This window comes from Pimephales promelas, chromosome 7 (assembly GCF_988280905.1).
Source record: "Pimephales promelas chromosome 7, fPimPro1.hap1.1, whole genome shotgun sequence".
NCBI lineage: Eukaryota > Metazoa > Chordata > Actinopteri > Cypriniformes > Leuciscidae > Pimephales > Pimephales promelas.
The window spans coordinates 6089595-6112345 of NC_142775.1; the positions used below are offsets into that span (position 1 = coordinate 6089595).

A 22751-nucleotide genomic window follows, 5' to 3' on the forward strand; every position below is an offset into this window, starting at 1 on the left:
TTATTCATTCGTATCTTTGTCCGTGTGCTTTTGCTTATATTTTGTATTTGTATTTGTATAAAAAAACGTATTTATTAGAATTAAAGGTTACATGGATCAAAAGTAGGGCTCCACGATTAATTGCAATTAACATTTAAACCGGTTTGGCTTTTTGCGATTTTTGAAATCACAAAGGCTGCGATTATTGTTATTATTTATAAAAAAAATTTATGTGCAGCTTGTCAGTGAAGCACGGCTCTGACCCGTTGTAAACGCTGCGAGTATGAGTCGCTGAACATCTTTCTTAACATGAGAAGCATTTATGAACCTCTTATCCAACAAAAGGCAACATTTAATAACATGATTTTTACTCATAACAACACTTGAGAGCATGTTTCTGTGAGACGTAATATTTCATAGTATTCTATACAGTGATAAAGGCTATTTCTGTTAGCTTTGAAGTAAAAATGTACTTTATTATCATGAAAATACCCAAGAAGACTTGAAAAAAGCATATATTGTCATAGTCGTGTGTTTATTAGTCATGTTCAATCAACCAAAGCGTGCGACATCTCAAAAGGCATGCTTAAATTGAACCCTAGTGAGGCTGAGATTGGAGAACTGCAGGGAAGAGGAAGACTTTCAGTGAATATTGACTTTATTTGAGTCTCACAAAGCTATTGTCTTCAGAAGACATGAAATATTGACTTATGGATTACTTTTATGTCCTTTTTGGAGATTGACAGTTCTGGACACTGACTTATTGCATGGAATAAAGCAGCACGCTAACATTCTGCGTAACGTCTCCTTTTGTGTTTCGTGTATGATAGAAAGTCATACAGGCTTAGAGCAACATGGGTGAGGGGGAATATTCATTTATGATGGATCTATTACTTTAAACACATGCACATTCGTGCACATACTCAAGTAAGTCAGTAACACTTCTTATATTCAGTACTCTGCTTACTAAATATCACTAAACCCTCCAGATTAAAAATCTGTGTACTCCTTTTGCATTCCTCTGACTTGGTAGATCTTAAAGTCCCCCTGTAGTCAATCATTTTATCCCTTAAATCTCATCTTTGATCACCAAAATGACATATTTATACATTTTTCCTTCAAATTTTGTTCCGTTATGCCTTAAAATAGACTGAATGTAGCTCTACACCCTTGCCTCATTTAGTATACGCGGTTCTATGAATATGCAAATGAGCTCCGCCTCCACTCACTCACTCCAGCTCAGCAAAGCATATTAACCCTCTGGGCTTCTTCGTAAATGGGTTACACTTAGCTTCCTCCCGGTCAAAAACGGACGAAGCCTTAAAATTTTACTTTACTTCTTCCCAGGATAACCATTCAAATATATTTTTGTTCTATAATATTTTATGATTATTATTTAGAATTTTTAGAATTTTTTATGATACTTTGCATTAATTATATAATTTTTATGAGCTATTTTTTCCATTAGAATTAATATACATATTTTTATTTTATATTTTTTTTTATTTTTTTTTCAATAAATACAACATTTCACATCAAAATAGAGTGTCAGCTAATAAAAAAAATAATAATTCAAGTACCTAGTGGCTGTAAAAAATAGTTACATGTGTGCAATGTCCTGTACAGCCTGTAGGCTGCCTATAGCTTCCTATTCAAATACATAGAAAGGCTTTTTGTTGGTTTAGACATGATTTCTCATGTCTGTGTGTGTGTGTGTGTGTGTGTGTGTGTGCGCATTTGAGCAAGATTTTTTTCTCATTTATTGATTTTATTTTTCATATTCTACAAATTTGCTGGTGCAGTCTTGCCAGTTTATCTGTGTATGTGTGTGTGTGTGTGTGTGTGTGGGGGGGGTGGTCTTATTTGCACTCTTGATGTTCTAGAGTGTCACCCCTTCATTGCTGTACACTTTTTTTCTGCACAGTTGCTGATCTGTAGCTTGTACCACCAAAAGTTTCTCTGAGTTTTCCTATTTTTTCGTATTTCCCATTAATTTCCTATGTCGGTCATTTTTGACCGGGAGGAAGCTAAGTGTGACTTTTTTTTTTACGACCCTTTAACAAATCAGAATCATCTCCTTGATTTTTTTGTGTGTTCATAAAGCACTAAATTTAATTAATTGCACTAAATTAACATGAATAATTTCAACTAAAATCAAAATGTATGTAATTAATAACTTCTTAGCAACTTGTATATGTGCAAAGAATTTAACATTATTGAGGCTGCTGTGTTAATAACCATTGACCGTTACAAAATGAATTTTCACAGCAAAACTAGTGTGATGCACAAAAAAAACCATCACCAATATTTATGAGACATTTTATTTAAGTTATTTTTATATGACATTTGTAAGAACTTGTATAACATGAGAATTCCCAATGTGAACTCTGTTGACCTTAGTTGATTTAAACACTCCGTAAAGTCATGAGATTTTAATCATGCTTTACAGAAGCAGATTGTGGCATTTCTTGGAAGGTTTTATCTCAGTGGTGGTGTATTTGTTGAGTGTTACTGTATGTTCAGTGTGTGTTTTGCCTGAGGGGATCCGTTGTAGATAACCTGAGTAGAACCACATGTGCTGCCCTCAGGAACGGATACACAGCTCGCTCCCTCACACACACACACAGAAGTTTGGACTTGTTACTTTTCCATCTTCTTAGCCGAGTTTGTTGTGGCTGGTAAACTGGAGAGTGTGATGAACATTGATCAACTCATACATGAAGCACATCAGATATGGTAAACAAAGGGTTAAATCTGCTTGCTTGATGTGTGAGAACCAATGAGTTTTGTTTTCACGTCACTCCGGTAAGTTTGAGCGTCCGCAAGAACCAATAAGGTTTGTTCTCACGTGGCAAACAAGATTCATAAGGATTACTCTTATGTCTTTTAATATCTTTGTATCTCTCTCTCTCTCTCCTGTAGTCTGCGGTCATGTCCGCATCGTTTGCAAAGTTTCATCCTAACCTGGTTGTCGGTGGCACTTATTCAGGACAGATCGTCCTGTGGGACAACAGAAGTAACAGGCGCACCCCTGTCCAGAGGACCCCTCTCTCTGCTGCGGCCCACACGGTACATGGCATCACACACACACACACACACCATGCAGAAAAGGAGGTGAAGCAGTAGCTGCGGTCCAAGAATCTTGAGATATGAAAACTGTGATGTCCTAAAACAAAATACTACTTATTTTTCACATTTGTTTTATTATTTTTGACACCCTAACTCAGAGGTCCAGACTAACATTTTCTTTAGGAGCACACCAAAAAGTGTTTATTAGGACTGACAAAAAAGCACTGAGCTTAATTTGAGGTGTAGATCAAATTAACTTTAATTATGTTAATTCAAAAGCAAAACGAGTGATGATGAAATAGATATCAGGGAGCAAAAATAAGCGTCCTCTGCAGCCACCTACTGGTTACAACTGTAATTTAAATGTTTTTTGTTTTGTTTTGTTTTAAAGGGGGGGTTTACTGCTTTTTTTCTTTGCATGATTGTGTTTATGGGGTGCAATATAACATGTATTTGTGGTTTTGTTTTTAAATGTCTTATTTTTCATAAATTTCACCATTATTTTAAGACATTTTCTCCTCTGTGATTTGAACGATCAGTTTACATCCTGATTCAATGAAACCACTCCCCAAGAAACAGGCAGTGGGCTCAGATTGGTTAGTTTGGGCCGGTGTGTTGTGATTGGCTAAATTGTAGTGCACGTTGTCCTGATACTTCACGTCCATTACCTTTACGGGCGAGAGTTGCACATGTGTTCCTGTCAAATGTACATAATAGTGTCGATACTGCGGTATCAGTCTCTATGAGGCAGAATCAGACCCAGAAAGCGGCGATGAAGAGAGTCAAGCAGAACCTCAACACACAGCTCTAACTAAACGTTTCTGAATGGTAATTTGCCTATATATTTTTTTTACTTTTTGATACACGTTTGTTTTACAAAATGGCATCGAACCGACTGGCTACTATATACACAAACAGCGTTAGCATTGGTTTACGTTCTTGATCAAATCGATAAATAAAGTCATCTAGTGTACAGTATATACATGAAAAATACATTTATAAAATTAGTACATATACAAATTCAGGTCCAAAATGTTTGTAGCCTAATGTGCGCATTTGTCGTAGACACGAAATAGCATAACTAAGTGGATATAAAGCCAAAACTAAAAAATTACGTCTGAAATTATACATGCAAATACATTTCAAATGATGAAGTCTTAGCCTACTTACAGATTGTGGCCCAACAACTGCTGCCTCTGGTTTTAATGTTTAACTGCTTCATGTTTTAGTAACAGTTTCTTGTTGAATCCGGTGTTGAACTCGTGGAGATTCTGGAAGCTGTCTTCCGTAAATGCGCAGCACAGAGAGCTAGATTACGATCGTCTTTTTCAGGAACATAATCAAACATAAATTTTATCCATCGTTGATGAAGTACAGCGTCCGTGGGAAGCATGAACACAGAAGACCTGACAGCTGCATGAACAACACACTCGACGAGCCACAGAAATATGGTCATGCCATTTTCTGCATATTCCGGAGGGAGGGTTGATGTAAATGTGTGGGTTAGTGACGTCTAAAACCCAGCTGTAGTCCCATTCGAGTCGTTTTTGTAGGCAATATACTTCCTGATTTTTAAAAGACGATATCTCTGCTTACACTGAACTTTCAGCGCTGCAACTTTGCAGATACTGTTCATGCATCAACAGCAACATTACACACTATTTAAAATGAAAAAAATGAAATCGCAGTCAACCCCCCCTTTAAATAAGTGAGTTTTCTAAATGGGGACAATCTTTGAAGGATGAACACAAAACGTTTTGGTCATCACATTAAAAATAACATTTCAGTGATGTGAATAAGTTTGGACACCCATGCTAAAGTTGCCTAAAAAGAGGAATAAAAAAATCATCTTTTGGATATTGATCTTAATGCTTTAATTAGAAAAATGAGGAAAACTTCAACCTTTAAGGACACACATTTTCTTTGTGAATGATTAATGTATCATAAATAAATAAATGTTTTTCCTTAAAATACAGGGTGCATAAGTCAGGACACCCCTATGTTAAATTCCCATAGAGACAGGCAGATTTTTATTTTTAAAAGACAGTTATTTCATGGATCCAGGATAATATGCATCCTGATAAAGTTTGTAAAATTAAAATATCCCCACATCATCACACACCTTCCACCACACCTAGAGATTGGCATGGTTTTACTTCAGTTAGCCTAATAGCTGGTTTGATTTGCATTGAAAGATGATCTTATGGAAAGTACCCCATGCCAATCTCTAGGTGTGGTGGAAGGTGTGTGATGATGTGGGGATATTTTAATTTTACAAACTTTATCAGGATGCATATTATCCTGGATCCATAAAATAACTGGATTTAAAAATAAAAATCTGCCTGACTCTATGGGAATTTAACATAGGGGTGTCCTGACTTATGAACCCTGTATTTTAAGGAAAAACGTTTATTTATTTATGATACATTATTCATCCACAAAGAAAATTGGTGTCCTTAAAGGTTGGAGTTTTCCTCATTTTTATAATTAAGGCATTAAGATCAATATCCAAAAGATGATTTTTTTATTCCTCTTTTTAGGAAACTTTAACATGGGTGTCCAAACTTATTCACATCACTGTAAATATGATATTATAGTTTTGACGTGCTGGAAAAAAAGATTTGTAGTCTTTGAGTATTTCTGTCACAATACAATAGTTACGGTTAGTGTTTCTACATTAAATCCATGGTGAATGTTACTGTTTTGTGGACTTAAAGCCTTCTATAGTCGTTCTTGGAACAATGTTTCTCCTGGTTTTCACGTCAGTGATGTTTGATCTGATATCTATGATTTATAACAGAGAACTCTGCGCCGAATCTGAATGTTTTAATAATGTAATAATGATGTACCGAAGCGATTATCGATCCGAATTAATAAACAGTCCGTGAAGCACAAATGAGTAGCGCAGTTTCATTCTGCTTTCATTTGATGCTGGGCAACGTTGTGGTTGCTGACCTAAATCAAATTTGGCTCGTACCGACAGGAAAAATGGCCGCAAAATGCATCCATTTGGTCTCAGTCTGGAGCCCTGCCCTAACCTTACTGTTGTGTTTCTCTTCCAGCACCCAGTGTACTGCGTGAATGTGGTTGGCACACAGAACGCTCATAACCTCATTAGCATCTCTACTGATGGAAAGATGTGCTCCTGGAGTCTGGACATGCTGTCTCAACCACAGGTACCCACAATTCTCTCTGCCCTCACGTGACCCCTGCCTTCAAAAATGCATGTTTTCAGAGTTTGAATATCCTACTCAAAGAAACAACTTGCTCACTCGACCAGTAAATATAGTGAATGTTGTGGACAAGTCAAGTCAAGACAAATGCCAAAGGGAAGTGATTTGTTGGCTTCAGAAGCACTGACTCACTGAGAGCCACAACCTCTTCCCTGCTGCCTTACACACACACACACACACACACACACAGAGGGAGCGCATATTTGGAGTTAGTATACCATTAACTCATCCTTGAGTTTCCAAGAACATTTGCCAAACCACAATGTCAGTTGTTAATGATTGGTAAAACGCCAGCTGCATTTAAATTACGCATTTCTAATCTGTTGGCTGCGGTGTTATTGGTGTGTGTGTGTGTGTGTCAACAGGACAGTATGGAGCTGGTGTTTAAGCAGTCTAAATCCGTTGCGGTCACCTCCATGTCCTTCCCTCTGGGTGACGTTAATAACTTTGTGGTGGGGAGTGAGGATGGATCAGTGTACGCAGCCTGTCGCCATGGCAGGTAATACGCACACACTTACACACACTGTTCACTGCAGGAGATCTCTGGATCTGTGCATGTAATCTGATTATTTTCTTTCTCACAAAATTAGTGGTCAACTGATATATCAGCCAATATTTGGCATTTTTTAGATAGAAGTTTTTCTGTGTGGCCGATATATTGGACACTGAACTTTTATTTTGACGAGACGGCAGACTTTTATTTTGACGTCACTGTGATACTGAAGGTCTGAGGACACAGCTCTCCTGGTCTTCTCTATTCTCCCATCCGTCTTCAGTCCGTGCCAATTAAACTTCTACGTTTCTAGTCATTTTGTTCACTTCAGAAGAATAGATTTAAAATGTTACTAGCCAACTTCCCCAACACATCAATTCACAAAGTGAAAAAAATTGCAATGCCAAATTATGAGAGACAGAAATGACTAATTCATTGCTTAACTGGGTCTGCAGTCCCGATCTGAGTCGTTCCGGGACATCCTCAGAAACGTAGTAGTCGTTCGCGAGTCTTCGGGTTCGAGTCGTTCGTTCTTTTGTCACGTGTGTTCTTATTATATGTAGATACATTTGCTTTATCGAAGTGATTTTTTTCCCAATCATACGGATAAAGGTTAAAGCATTACTAATTGTTTATTACCACATGCAATGTTAGTGAAAAGAAAAATGATACATTTTAAGAAATAAAAAAGCTACAATTTGATTTGAGACCAGAAACGCGCCATGTAGGGATGGGACAATAACCGGTTTCACGATAAACTGTGATAAAATGTACTGACGGTTAGTATAATCGTTTAAAATTTAATTATCATTAAAACCGTGTTTGATTATCGCGATTTTAATAACTCACTGAATCCTGTCGGCCAGTCTGACGCAGGCGCGCAGCACGCAATATTTTTTTAAATTACTATTCGAGAAGGAATGGTGGAAGGCAGTGACCGTGCTCAGGAGATTTTTCAGCCTTTTAAGAGGACCAAATCTGAGGTGTGGTCATATTTTGGGTTTTACAAAAAACTATTAAAAATAACTTTTGGAAATAACAATCACAGTCGTGGACAGTGAGTGAGCTTACACATTAAGATAATATCGGATTTTCTCCAGTCATTGTTAAAAAACAAGCTAACAATCCTTGCTAACTAGCGTTAGTGAAGCGGCTAGACGGATCTTTCTGCCTCCACCTAAGCTCCGCCCACAAAAAAACGTCACCATGTTTACCAACTGTAAAAGGGTCTATAGAAAGAAAAACTGCATAGAGAGGCTTGTTTTATTTGTTGTTTGTTGATTTTCAATTATAAAACTTGTTGAAATGTTTTCAGTGTGAGCATCAGTTCTTTTTGAGCACTTTCATAAATTTTTAACAAAACCGTGATAATATTGATAATCACGATTATTTTGGACACTATAATCGTGATATGAAATTTTCATATCGTCCCATCCCTAGCGCCATGTAACTGTAAGATAACTGTAATATATATATATATATATATATATATATATATAATAGGGCTGTGCAAAAGTTAATTGCGATTAATCGCATCCAAAATAAAAGTCTGTGTTTACATAATATATTTGTGTGTGCTGTATATAATTATTTTGTATATATAAATACCTATGCATGCATGTATATATTTAAGAATTATTTGCGCTTAAATTCTGTATATATTTATAAATACATAATCTATATTATATAAATATAAATATTTCATATATGAATAACACATTTTCTTAAATATATAGATGCATGTGTGTGTATTTATATATACAAAATAATCATATACAGCACACACAAATATACTATGTAAACACAGACTTTTATTTTGGATGCGATTAATCACAATTAATTTTTGCACAGCCCTAATATATATATATTTAATTTTGTATTTATGGAAATGTGGATTACACATAGTTCAATGTATAATATGATTATATGAACATATTTTTGAAAGGGGAAATTAGTGGAAAGGCATGTTTTAATGTTTCTTTAGTGGACTGATCAACATGCTTGTTTAGTTCACAAATTTGTTGTAATTACTGTATAGTAATTAATAAAATTATATAAATGGTAATAATGACTTATTGTATGTCAATAATTGAATAAGTATCATTGAATGATAAGTATTATTTTGTGTGTGTGTGTGTGTGTGTGTGTGTGTGTGTGTGTGTGTGTGTGTGTGTGTGTGTGTGTGTGTATATATATATATATATATATATGCATATGTATATAATTAATTGTTAGAAAATAGTAAATGAATGTGTATATGTAATTAATATATTTTTTGTATTAATAATAGTGTCTACTGTAGAGCTTTACTGAAGCAGAAATCATGTTATGATCGTCATCTGTTATCTCCCAAAACTTTATTGCTCTGAATGGAAGTTCCTGCACCATTTTTTTTTTTAAATAAGAGATATGAAAATCAGCAGTTTATGAATGGGATATAGTAGATGTGTTTGTGTGTGCTGCACTGAGCTGAGAGAGCGAACACTTCATTTGTGATGCTGTGATTATCTCATCCTCTACACACACTCTCAGCATCTCACTCGGCTGTTTACCTCTCACAGTAATGAGCTCACACACACTCAGCGGTGTGTGTGTGTGTGTGTTAGTAATGTGAAGTGTTACCTGACTGATGGAAACATGCTGAGGTTATTAACCCTCTGTCATTCTGTGTGTGTGAGCAGTCGGGCAGGGATCAGTGAGATGTTCGAGGGACATCATGGTCCAATCACAGGCATTCACTGTCACACAGCGACTGGGCCGGTAGATTTCTCTCATCTCTTCCTGACCGCCTCTTTTGATTGGACCGTTAAACTCTGGAGCAGCAAGGTAACGGATCGTTCATACACACTCATTACTTGACACTGTCATTCACGAATCTCTCAGCCGACTGTGTGTTTCTCTCTCTCCTGTAGAATAACAAGCCGCTGTACTCGTTTGAGGATAACTCGGATTATGTGTATGATGTGATGTGGTCTCCGGTACATCCCGCCCTGTTTGCTTGTGTCGACGGACTCGGACGCATCGACCTGTGGAACCTCAACAACGACACCGAGGTTACAACAGCATACGTGCTCTGAAACATCACTGATACACACACTTGCATATGCAGAAATAACTTTATTTATTTTCGCCACACGGACTTCTACACTGAGGGACAAAATCTGTTCTTTTAGTAGTGCTGGAAAATATAAACAATTATATCCAATTCATTTTCAGTTGAATTTTTTTTAAAGTCCCACTGTAGTCAAGTATTTTATCCCTTAAAACTCACTTTTGATCACCAAAATTACATATTTAAAGTTTTTTCTTAGTTTGAATGTTACTCTACACCCTTGCGTCAGTTAGTACATGTGGTTCTTTGAGTATGCAAATGAGTCCCGCCTCCACTCACTTACTCAGAGATCCACTCGTTGACGATCACACGTTGATCTGATTGTTTACAATATAGTTTGTGACGTCAGAAACACCAGCGATTTCAACATTTAAAATGTGATTTTCACCACAGGGGGACTTAGCTGGTTTAGCTAGCAGAACTAGTATATGAACATTGGACAGTTTGTTGTGATCAGATTTGTCCTGTTTGTAGTTCAACATGTGTTTGACAACAAGTTCTTTTTGAAATATCAGGCTGTTACATGTTACGTGACCTCTTTGATTAATCATGTGGATGGATTAGATACTGACTGAACGAATGGTATTATTGGTGTTATTAGTCAAGCTAAATGTGTGCGTGTGTGTGCAGGTGCCCTCTGTCAGCGTGGCTGTGGAAGGGAGTCCTGCTCTGAACAGACTGCGCTGGTCTCAGTCGGGCAGAGAGATCGCTGTCGGGGACTCAGAGGGACAGATACACATCTACGACATCGGCGAGGTGAGATAGTAGAGTTTACTGAACACGCACATCACAGACTGACTTCACCTTCATCAACGCTCCGGGGCGGCTTTCTCACTCTCGCTCTCTCACGAGACAGTCGTGTAAAAAGCCCATGCAGAGCCTCTAAAGATGACACACACCAATTACACGTCTGTCAGAGAGGGGCCCTTCAGGGGCCACAGAGGGCCTCTGTCACTCACAAGAGGGGATGAAAGCAGAGCGAGTAGAAGAATGAGAAATGGGATTGTTAGCCAGGGGTCAGTTCACTCTCAGAATAGCCTGATCGTCCACTGTTCACACCCCTTTACAAAACACTCACATATTACACACTGTTCACACCCCTTTACAAAACACTCACATATTACACACTGTTCACACCCCTTTACAAAATACACACTGTTTACACCCCTTAAAAAAACACTCACATATTACACACTGTTTACACCCCTTAAAAAAACACTCACATATTACACACTGTTTACACCCCTTTACAAAACCCTCACATATTACACACTGTTTACACCCCTTTGCGAAACACTCACATATTACACACTGTTTACACCCCTTTACAAAACACTCACATATTACACACTGTTTACACCCCTTTACAAAACCCTCACATATTACACACTGTTTACACCCCTTTGCGAAACACTCACATATTACACACTGTTTACACCCCTTTACAAAACACTCACATATTACACACTGTTCACACCCCTTTACAAAACACTCACATATTACACACTGTTCACACCCCTTTACAAAATACACACTGTTTACACCCCTTAAAAAAACACTCACATATTACACACTGTTTACACCCCTTTGCGAAACACTCACATATTACACACTGTTCACACCCCTTTACAAAACACTCACATATTACACACTGTTCACACCCCTTTACAAAACACTCACATATTACACACTGTTCACACCCCTTTACAAAACACTCACATATTACACACTGTTCACACCCCTTTACAAAACACTCACATATTACACACTGTTCACACCCCTTTACAAAATACACACTGTTTACACCCCTTAAAAAAACACTCACATATTACACACTGTTTACACCCCTTAAAAAAACACTCACATATTACACACTGTTTACACCCCTTTACAAAACCCTCACATATTACACACTGTTTACACCCCTTTGCGAAACACTCACATATTACACACTGTTTACACCCCTTAAAAAAACACTAACATATTACACACAGTTTACACCCCTTTGCGAAACACTCACATATTACACACTGTTTACACCCCTTTGCGAAACACTCACATATTACACACTGTTTACACCCCTTAAAAAAACACTAACATATTACACACAGTTTACACCCCTTTGCGAAACACTCACATATTACACACTGTTTACACCCCTTTACAAAACCCTCACATATTACACACTGTTTACACCCCTTTACAAAACCCTCACATATTACACACTGTTTACACCCCTTAAAAAAACACTCACATATTAAACACTATTTACACCTCTTTACAAAACACTAACATATTACACACTGTTTACACCCCTTTGCGAAACACTCACATATTACACACTGTTTACACCCCTTAAAAAAACACTAACATATTACACACAGTTTACACCCCTTTGCGAAACACTCACATATTACACACTGTTTACACCCCTTTACAAAACCCTCACATATTACACACTGTTTACACCCCTTTACAAAACCCTCACATATTACACACTGTTTACACCCCTTTGCGAAACACTCACATATTACACACTGTTTACACCCCTTAAAAAAACACTCACATATTACACACTGTTTACACCCCTTTGCGAAACACTCACATATTACACACTGTTTACACCCCTTTACAAAACACTCACATATTACACACTGTTTACACCCCTTTACAAAACACTCACATATTACACACTATTTACACCCCTTTGCAAAACACTCACATATTACACACTGTTTACACTTCTTTACAAAACACTCACATATTACACACTGTTTACACTTCTTTACAAAACACTAACATATTACACACTGTTTACACCCCTTTAAAAAACACTCACATATTACACACTATTTACACCCCTTTGCAAAACACTCACATATTACACACTGTTTACACTTCTTTACAAAACACTCACATATTACACACTGTTTACACTTCTTTACAAAACACTCACATATTACACACTGTTTACACTTCTTTACAAAACACTCACATATTACACACTGTTTACACCCCTTTACAAAACACTCACATATTACACACTATTTACACCCCTTTACAAAACACTCACATATTACACACTGTTTACACCCCTTTACAAAACACTAACATATTACACGCTGTTTACACTTCTTTACAAAACACTCACATATTACACACTGTTTACACTTCTTTACAAAACACTAACAAATTACACACTGTTTACACCCCTTTACAAAACACTCACACATATTACACACTGTTTACACCCCTTTACAAAACACTCGCGTATTACACACTGTTTACACCCCTTTACAAAACACTCGCGTATTACACACTGTTTACACCCCTTTACAAAACACTCGCGTATTACACACTGTTTACACTTCTTTACAAAACACTCACATATTACACACTGTTTACACCCCTTTAAAAAACACTCACATATTACACACTGTTTACACCCCTTTACAAAACACTCACGTATTACACACTGTTTACATCCCTTTACAAAACACTCGCATATTACACACTGTTTACACTTCTTTACAAAACACTCACATATTGCACACTGTTTACACTTCTTTACAAAACACTCACATATTACACACTGTTTACACTCCTTTACAAAACACTCACATATTACACACTGTTTACACTTCTTTACAAAACACTAATATATTACACATTGTTTACACTTCTTTACAAAACACTAATATATTACACAATGTTTACACTTCTTTACAAAACACTCACGTATTACACACTGTTTACACCCCTTTACAAAACACTCACGTATTACACACTGTTTACACTTCTTTACAAAACACTCACATATTACACACTGTTTACACCCCTTTAAAAAACACTCACATGTTACACACTGTTTACACCCCTTTACAAAACACTCACGTATTACACACTGTTTACACTTCTTTACAAAACACTCACATATTGCACACTGTTTACACTTCTTTACAAAACACTCACATATTACACACTGTTTACACTCCTTTACAAAACACTCACATATTACACACTGTTTACACTTCTTTACAAAACACTAATATATTACACACTGTTTACACCTCTTTACAAAACACTCACATATTACACACTGTTTACACCCCTTTACAAAACCCTCACATATTACACACTGTTTACATCCCTTTACAAAACACTCACATATTACACGCTGTTTACACCCCTTTACAAAACACTCACATATTACACAGTTAACACTTTTTTACAAAACACTCAGATATTACACACTGTTTACACCCCTTTACAAAACACTCACATATTATACACTGTTTACACCCCTTTACAAAACACTAACATATTACACACTGTTTACCTTTTACCCGTTTACCTCCTCTCTCCATAGCAAATTGCAGTCCCGCGGAACGACGAATGGACCCGGTTTGTGCGAACACTGGTGGAGATCAACGAGAACCGTGACGATGCTGAGGAGCTGGCCGCCCAACGCCTTTCCGCTTGATCCTCGTGGAAACCACCAAAGCTGTAATCATCTCTCTCTTTGGAAATGAAGTTATTTCTGTCTGCAAACCTTTGATTCTGCTTTTGTTTCGAATGAAAATATGTACCGTTGACCGTAGGTGCGATTCTTAGTGCGAGAGCAGAAGGCCTCCCTGTCGACCCCCAACCAGAAGCCTTAACTTTTGCATGCAAAAACAAAAACCATAATGAATGTTTTTGTTTTTCTATCCAGGTTTCACTGTGTGTGTTAAACTCTCAGCTCATTATGCACAGCCAAATATAAACCATTTACACAGTTGTATCTCATTGAACCGGTGTCTGGCTCATAATTCATCCCCAAAATTAAAAAAAGAGAAAAGAAAATACTTAGATTTTCATGAACACATTTTCAACAAATTCACAAAACAAAAATCTTTGTTAGATTTACTGCCTTAAATTTACACAGATTTGAGCAAAACTACATTTGTATTTCATTTTTATTTTTTGTAATGCAGTAAGAATGGTTAATTGTCATTTAGTAGAAAATGTCCTAAAAATATCTCTTTAAAATGTTGCTGTTTTCTTTTGATTTTGGGGTCGAAATATGGAAAATGAAACATCTTTGAGAGGTTTTGTAAGATTCACCCTAACATCAAACTATTGGCAATACTAGTAAACCGTTGTACTCTATCAAACTCGATGACAGAGCTAGAGAAATCTCCAGATCTACCTCTTGTAGAAGGTTTCAGTGGGACACATTCAGCATCACGAGTGGAGATTTCTGCTGTCTAGCTCTGGACCAAATGCTGGAGTAATTTGTGACTCTTTGCTCTTTTGTTTTTCTCCTGTTAATGATGGATTTTGTTCCACCTTAGCAGAGGCACAATCACGTATTTATTATACATATCAATATACTGGGTTGATTTAAAGACTGTCTGAATCGCTCTTTTCGAGATCAAGGTCTTCCTTTTCCAGTGTCCCTCTCCTGTTTGAAACGCTAACAGTAACTTTTGCAGAACCTCTTTGAATGTCTTTGTATATCTCAATACTTTTTCTAAACCAAAACTTTGGTAAATGTCTTCTGATTTATCTCAATCAGTTTGAAGTCATCAGTCTATCCTGTAGTATTCACAAGCAGAAAGTAGGTTTGAGTATTTCAAAACCTTGTTTTCTACAGTGTTCCTCATGTTTAAGTGAATGTCCAATAATTTCTGCATTTAAAAACAACTATTGTGATTTATTTCAATAAATGACAATACAATTAAGTCTGTCTTTTTATTATTTTTATTCCCTGTTAGATCCCATAACAGTAAATACATACAATGATTCCACAGTCAGGCATGATGTACTTTGTACAAAAAAAAAAAAACAAGAATCTATGATTTGTTAATTCTCTTTTAAATTTATTTAACTGACAAAAGTACAAAGAAAAGATTTCCAATGTTTTCACTGAACAACTTAATTGTATTTTGTAGAAATGCAACTTGAATCTCTGCTCCGCTTGGAGAAAGCTATTCATCAGTTCTATGAGGAGATGCTGGCGAGTTCTCTGAGCCCGAGCTCATATCCGGTCATCCAAAACACAGTGGAAATGTGTGCAGAGCTCAGATGAGTCCATGTTTCAGCTAGTTTTGGGAAAACTGACTGTCTTATATCAGACGATAAAATAAAAATAAAAAAAGAAGTGTAAAATTTACACTTCCACTGCAACAAGTAGGATCCTCAATACCCAAACAATTAAAAAGTGTAATGAAAAGGAAAGGTGATGTGACACTGACGACTCAAAACATAATTAAAGGAGTAGTTCACTTTTTTTTAAAAAAACTTTTGCTGATAATTTACTCACCCCCATGTCATCCAAGATGTCCATGTCTTTCTTTCTTCAGTTGAAAAGAAATGAAGGTTTTTGATGAAAACATTACAGCATTTTCTCCATATAATGGACTTCAATGGGAACCAAACGGTTCAAGGTCCAAATGAGAGATTCAGTGCAGCTTCAAAGGGCTTTAAAGGACACCAGACGATGAATACGGGTCTTATCAAGCGAAAAACGATCAGTCATTTAAAAAATAAATAGTTTTCTAAGCATAAATGCTCGCCTTGCTCTGTTTTGTGATGCGCGTTCGTGACTCTCCTGTTCGAACTCGTTCATCAAAACGAACAAATCTTTGTACGAGTGACTGGAAAAAAGATTTGTTCATTTTGATGAACGAGTTCGAACAGGAGAGTCACGCGCATCACAGAACAGAGCAAGGCGAGCATTTGAGCATAAAACCTTTAAAAAATTATTTATTTTTTAAATGAGCGATCGTTTCGCTAGATAAGACCCTTATTCATCCTCTGGTGTCGTTTAAAGCCCTTTGAAGCTGCACTGAAACTCTCATTTGGACCTTGAACCGTTTGGTACCCAGTGAAGTCCATTATATGGACATTGGCATTTAGAGGCTTTTGTTTCAATTGGCATTTAGAGGCTTTTGCATCTGAACTCTTCATCTGTAATTGCAGCCAACATGATTGACACTAACCTGCTCTGAGGTTGAGGCAAAAACATCTCCTGTAACATAAGGCCTTGTCAAAAAAAATAAAAAAAAGGTGCAGAATACATGGCTAATTTTGAAAGCTGGACATCTCCAGTCCAAACAGGGACACTAACTTTAACTTGAAACCACTAACCAGTCAAACCTCGACCCGCTGGTTAACACACATGATCCAGCTGGACTGCAGAATGAAGTAGCCTATTAGAGACACTGTCCTCCAAAGTTAATGTAAAACAATCTCTGCAGAAGGTCAGTAGAGTTACAGCAGACTGTGGAGAGGATCTGAAAACACGCAGAGTGACAGTGTTGAATCCCAATGCAATCTCACACACATCTTGCAGACCGCAATTAGGACTGTGAAACCTCTCATTTCACCGTAGTGAGACATCACAGGTGTGTGTTTGTATCTCCTGGCCCTCCGCAGAGCTCTGAAGCTCCTCTGTCTCCATTTTCCTCAGTCAGTCAGTCAATCTCACTGCTGTACGTTCAGCCGCCACCCGCGTGCACGTTTAGATGACATCAGCAGGGGCCAGCGGCGAGCCAGCAGGAACAACTATACAACAAAACCATTACAATGCAAAGACGCTCTGTCATAATACCTGCAGAATCTCACATCCGTCGCGTCCTGCTATGCCGGATTCACACAGGGTGTAAAGCATCTACATAACACTGACAGCAATTTTAAAAAAGGTGAGCTGCAATCCGAACGTCCTTTTTCTCGAACCAGAGGGCACGACGACGCGTTCATATATTCAGAAATAGAGTTCAACTGTCTAGAATGGAATATCTATTAGACATATCCAACACTGTTATATTTATGATTGAATGTAGGGTAGACTGAGTACAGTTGAGACTTGATTTTTCACACAAAAATACCGAAAAAGTAGTGAATTTCCACATGACATTTAATTAGCTTAGACACACAATTAGCTCGAATATAAAGTGCTTTTTGTCTCAACTGCGCCCATATGTGGTACCATGGTGCAGTTGAGACACCTATTTTAATTATGTAAATTAACTAACCGTTCATTACAAATAAATAAAGAAAATAACAATTGGGCAACAATTGTTTATTCATCCATTTAAATTTGTTCATTTTATTTAAATTAGCGCTGGTTAAAACGTAGCTAGCTATAAAACAGGAACAAGATATTTTAGTTCACCCAAAAATGAAAGTTCTGTATTACCCTCATGTTGTTCCAAACCTCTATTTGTTCTGCTGAACACAAAGGAAGATATTTGGAAGAATGTTTTAATCAAACAGATCTCATTCCCCATTGACTATCATGTATTTTTTTTCCTACTATGGCAGTCAATGGGGAATGAGATCTGTTTGATTAAAACATTCTTCTAAATATCTTCCTTTGTGTTCAGCAGAACAGATAAACAATAATACACAGTTTAAATATCACAAATATCACATTTTATTTGGCTAATTACGACATTTAAACTGTTATCATAACACTGAACAACAGTTGAACTGAGTCAGTTGATCATCTTTTCTTTGGGTGTTCCCTTTGATTGTCAAAGCTCTTAGTTTCAAAACTAAAATTGGAAAATTGATTTAACTTTGGGTGAATTTGTTGTTATTTTTCGAATTGTAATCATAAAATAGAATATTTAGGAAATATTTTTGTTTTATTGGCAAAATATTTCATTCATAAATGCAAACATTCTTTAAGAATACCCAGATTAAATATTTTTCTCTGTGACTTCAATTATTTTATTAAGACACTAAAAAGAATTAATAACAAAAAAATGCCAAATTTGTAAAAATGTAGGCCTATGATAATGTTGAGTGATATGTAGGCCTAATTTAATTTAAAAGGCCTCTGTGCTACTGTACTTCATATTCAAATTGATGTCTCCTTTTACTCATGCTGTCATCTGTTGTGATCTGATGGTAGTAGCCTACCCTTGACATCATACATATCTTAATTGTTCTGAAATGCTTTTCTGAAATGCAGATTTTTATAAGCCAACTCACAAGTTCACACATAAGACAATATTTTCGATTTGCTTTTGGATTATTGCGTGATATGAACACAAAATAAAAAATAAAAATAAAATAAAAAGTTTTATGATTCTTGCATGCTTAATTTATCATGATAATCTAAACAAATGAACACAGCTTTTATGAATTTTGAAGCCTAAATACAATCGGCAGAAGTCAAAAGCTAAATGAAGGCTATAAACAAAACTACACCACGGTCACCGACGACAACTCTTTTAACCTTTATTAAAAAGTCCCAAAACCCGAACGTTTGAGTTAGTTTGCAGGAGCTTGGAAATGACCACTGTGAGATTACCTGTTCAGTTCAGCTGATGACGTTTAAATTAGCCACTTGTTAGAAACAGTAAAAGCTTTAAAATCACTAGGGTGTATTACTGGTGTATTATGTCGTAGAATAAAATGTGAAAATATGTTGACATTGTGTTAACCACAGACTTATTTCACCAAGAACCAATTTATTAAAAACCCACTGACTTCAGGACAATGGAACCAGAAATACTAAATCGTTTTGGCCACCCATAATCATGCAGCAGTTCTGTAGAATGTAAGATTAATTATAATGACAAGGCACATACTACTGAGTGATACAATTTTAACTTAAAGTTTTTTTTCAATCTGTCGTCACTTTTTCAAAACTCTAAACACAATTAGCACAACGTCCGTCTGTTGTGACCATTGTGACCATTAACACGTTTCTAAAATATTTTTATTTTATTTTCACACAAGCTTACCCAATAAAACAAAGCCTCTACTCCTGCTACAACAGCAACTCAAAATTACTCAAAAAAAAAAAAAAATAAAGAAAAAAATATTGAAACATCCGATAAGCATTTTTGGGTAACAGATTACTGAAATATTGAGAAATAGCTGGATCCAACCTCAGTTGGAAGCATTAGACTTCACACAGTAAAATAGGACTCTTTGAATTGGTTGTGCTCAATGTGGTGCAGAACAACTCAGCCAAGAGAGCAGAGAGAGAAACTAATTATATCTTGGCGAGGGAGAGGAATAGTTGTAGAAGGGAGAGGAGTAGTAGATAAAAGAGAGGAGTAGATGAGGAGGAGAGGAGTAGTTGATGGAGGTGAGGAGTAAATGGATGAGGAGAGGAGTACTAGATGAGGAGGAGAGGAGTAGTTGATGGAGGTGAGGAGTAAATGGATGAGGAGAGGAGTACTAGATGAGGAGGAGAGGAGTAGTTGATGGAGGTGAGGAGTAAATGGATGAGGAGAGGAGTACTAGATGAGGAGGAGAGGAGTAGTTGATGGAGGTGAGGAGTAAATGGATGAGGAGAGGAGTACTAGATGAGGAGGAGAGGAGTAGTTGATGGAGGTGAGGAGTAAATGGATGAGGAGAGGAGTAAATGGATGAGGAGAGGAGTAGATGAGGAGGAGAGGAGTAGTTGATGGAGGTGAGGAGTAAATGAATGAGGAGAGGAGTAGATGAGGAGGAGAGGAGTAGATGGAGGAGGAGAGGAGTAGATGGAGGAGGAGAGGAGTAGATGAGGAGGAGAGGAGTAGATGGATGAGGAGAGGAGTAGATGGAGGAGGAGAGGAGTAGATGGAGGAGAAGAGGAGTAGATGAGGAGGAGAGGAGTAGATGGATGAGGAGAGGAGTAGATGAGGAGGAGAGGAGTAGATGGAGGAGGAGAGGAGTAGATGAGGAGGAGAGGAGTAGATGGATGAGGAGAGGAGTAGATGAGGAGGAGAGGAGTAGATGAGGAGGAGAGGAGTAGATGAGGAGGAGAGGAGTAGATGAGGAGGAGAGGAGTAGATGGATGAGGAGAGGAGTAGATGGATGAGGAGAGGAGTAGATGAGGAGGAGAGGAGTAGATGGATGAGGAGAGGAGTAGATGGATGAGGAGAGGAGTAGATGAGGAGGAGAGGAGTAAATGAGGAGGAGAGGAGTAGATGGATAAGGAGAGGAGTAGATGGATGAGGAGAGGAGTAAATGAGGAGGAGAGGAGTAGATGGATAAGGAGAGGAGTAGATGGATGAGGAGAGGAGTAGATGAGGAGGAGAGGAGTAGAAGAGGAGGAGATGGATGAGGAGAGGAGTAGATGGATAAGGAGAGGAGTAGATGGATGAGGAGAGGAGTAAATGAGGAGGAGAGGAGTAGATGGATAAGGAGAGGAGTAGATGGATGAGGAGAGGAGTAGATGATGAGGAGAGGAGTAGATGGATAAGGAGAGGAGTAGATGAGGAGAGGAGTAGTTGATGAGGAGAGGAGTAGATGGATGAGGAGAGGAGTAGATGAGGAGGAGAGGAGTAGATGGATGAGGAGAGGAGTAGATGGATGAGGAGAGGAGTAGATGAGGAGGAGAGGAGTAGATGGATGAGGAGAGGAGTAGATGAGGAGGAGAGGAGTAGATGGATGAGGAGAGGAGTAGATGGATGAGGAGAGGAGTAGATGGAGGAGGAGAGGAGTAGATGGATGAGGAGAGGAGTAGATGAGGAGGAGAGGAGTAGATGGATGAGGAGAGGAGTAGATGGATGAGGAGAGGAGTAGACGAGGAGGAGAGGAGTAGATGGAGGAGGAGAGGAGTAGATGGATGAGGAGAGGAGTAGATGAGGAGGAGAGGAGTAGATGGATGAGGAGAGGAGTAGATGGAGGAGGAGAGGAGTAGATGGATGAGGAGAGGAGTAGATGAGGAGGAGAGGAGTAGATGGATGAGGAGAGGAGTAGATGAGGAGGAGAGGAGTAGATGGATGAGGAGAGGAGTAGATGGAGGAGGAGAGGAGTAGATGGATGAGGAGAGGAGTAGATGGATGAGGAGAGGAGTAGATGAGGAGGAGAGGAGTAGATGGATGAGGAGAGGAGTAGATGGAGGAGGAGAGGAGTAGATGGATGAGGAGAGGAGTAGATGAGGAGGAGAGGAGTAGATGGATGAGGAGAGGAGTAGATGAGGAGGAGAGGAGTAGATGAGGAGGAGAGGAGTAGATGGATGAGGAGAGGAGTAGATGAGGAGGAGAGGAGTAGATGGATGAGGAGAGGAGTAGATGGAGGAGGAGAGGAGTAGATGGATGAGGAGAGGAGTAGATGAGGAGGAGAGGAGTAGATGGATGAGGAGAGGAGTAGATGGATGAGGAGAGGAGTAGACGAGGAGGAGAGGAGTAGATGGAGGAGGAGAGGAGTAGATGGATGAGGAGAGGAGTAGATGAGGAGGAGAGGAGTAGATGGATGAGGAGAGGAGTAGATGGAGAAGGAGAGGAGTAGATGGATGAGGAGAGGAGTAGATGAGGAGGAGAGGAGTAGATGGATGAGGAGAGGAGTAGATGAGGAGGAGAGGAGTAGATGGATGAGGAGAGGAGTAGATGGAGGAGGAGAGGAGTAGATGGATGAGGAGAGGAGTAGATGAGGAGGAGAGGAGTAGATGGATGAGGAGAGGAGTAGATGAGGAGGAGAGGAGTAGATGGATGAGGAGAGGAGTAGATGGAGGAGGAGAGGAGTAGATGGATGAGGAGAGGAGTAGATGAGGAGGAGAGGAGTAGATGGATGAGGAGAGGAGTAGATGGAGGAGGAGAGGAGTAGATGAGGAGGAGAGGAGTAGATGGATGAGGAGAGGAGTAGATGGAGGAGGACACGAGAGAAGAAGAGCTAGGGGAGAGGAGTAAGAATGTGTGCTGGACTGTGTGTTGTAAGTTCACAACAAAACGAAATTAAGCCACAGCACAATTTTGAAGTGATTAAATTTTGAGTTGGGTTTGCTGTGAGATAGAGTTAGTATATGTAGCAAATGGATGTTAGCATTTTAAAATGTAGAGTTTGTGTTTATTCAACAAAATGTGGTTGTGGGCAGAAAATGAAGATTTGGCTGATTGTGTGATGCAGGTGTGTTGCTGTGTTGAGAGTTTAG

At 38.1% G+C, this 22751-nt stretch overlaps 1 protein-coding gene across 2 annotated transcripts in view; it reads left to right on the top strand.

The window, feature by feature from the left end:
- The window catches only part of dync1i2a (dynein, cytoplasmic 1, intermediate chain 2a), a 54764-nt gene extending 40251 nt beyond the window's left edge, over window positions 1-14513 (top strand). For both annotated transcript variants that reach the window (XM_039647257.2, XM_039647258.2), the window contains 7 exons: window positions 2902-3048; window positions 6111-6224; window positions 6647-6780; window positions 9456-9600; window positions 9687-9827; window positions 10517-10642; window positions 14256-14513. In XM_039647257.2, coding sequence (XP_039503191.1) covers window positions 2902-3048; window positions 6111-6224; window positions 6647-6780; window positions 9456-9600; window positions 9687-9827; window positions 10517-10642; window positions 14256-14369 — 921 coding nt within the window. In that variant the 3' untranslated portion in view covers window positions 14370-14513. The remainder of the gene's footprint in view (window positions 1-2901; window positions 3049-6110; window positions 6225-6646; window positions 6781-9455; window positions 9601-9686; window positions 9828-10516; window positions 10643-14255) is intronic.
- The last annotated feature ends 8238 nt before the right edge of the window (window positions 14514-22751 follow it).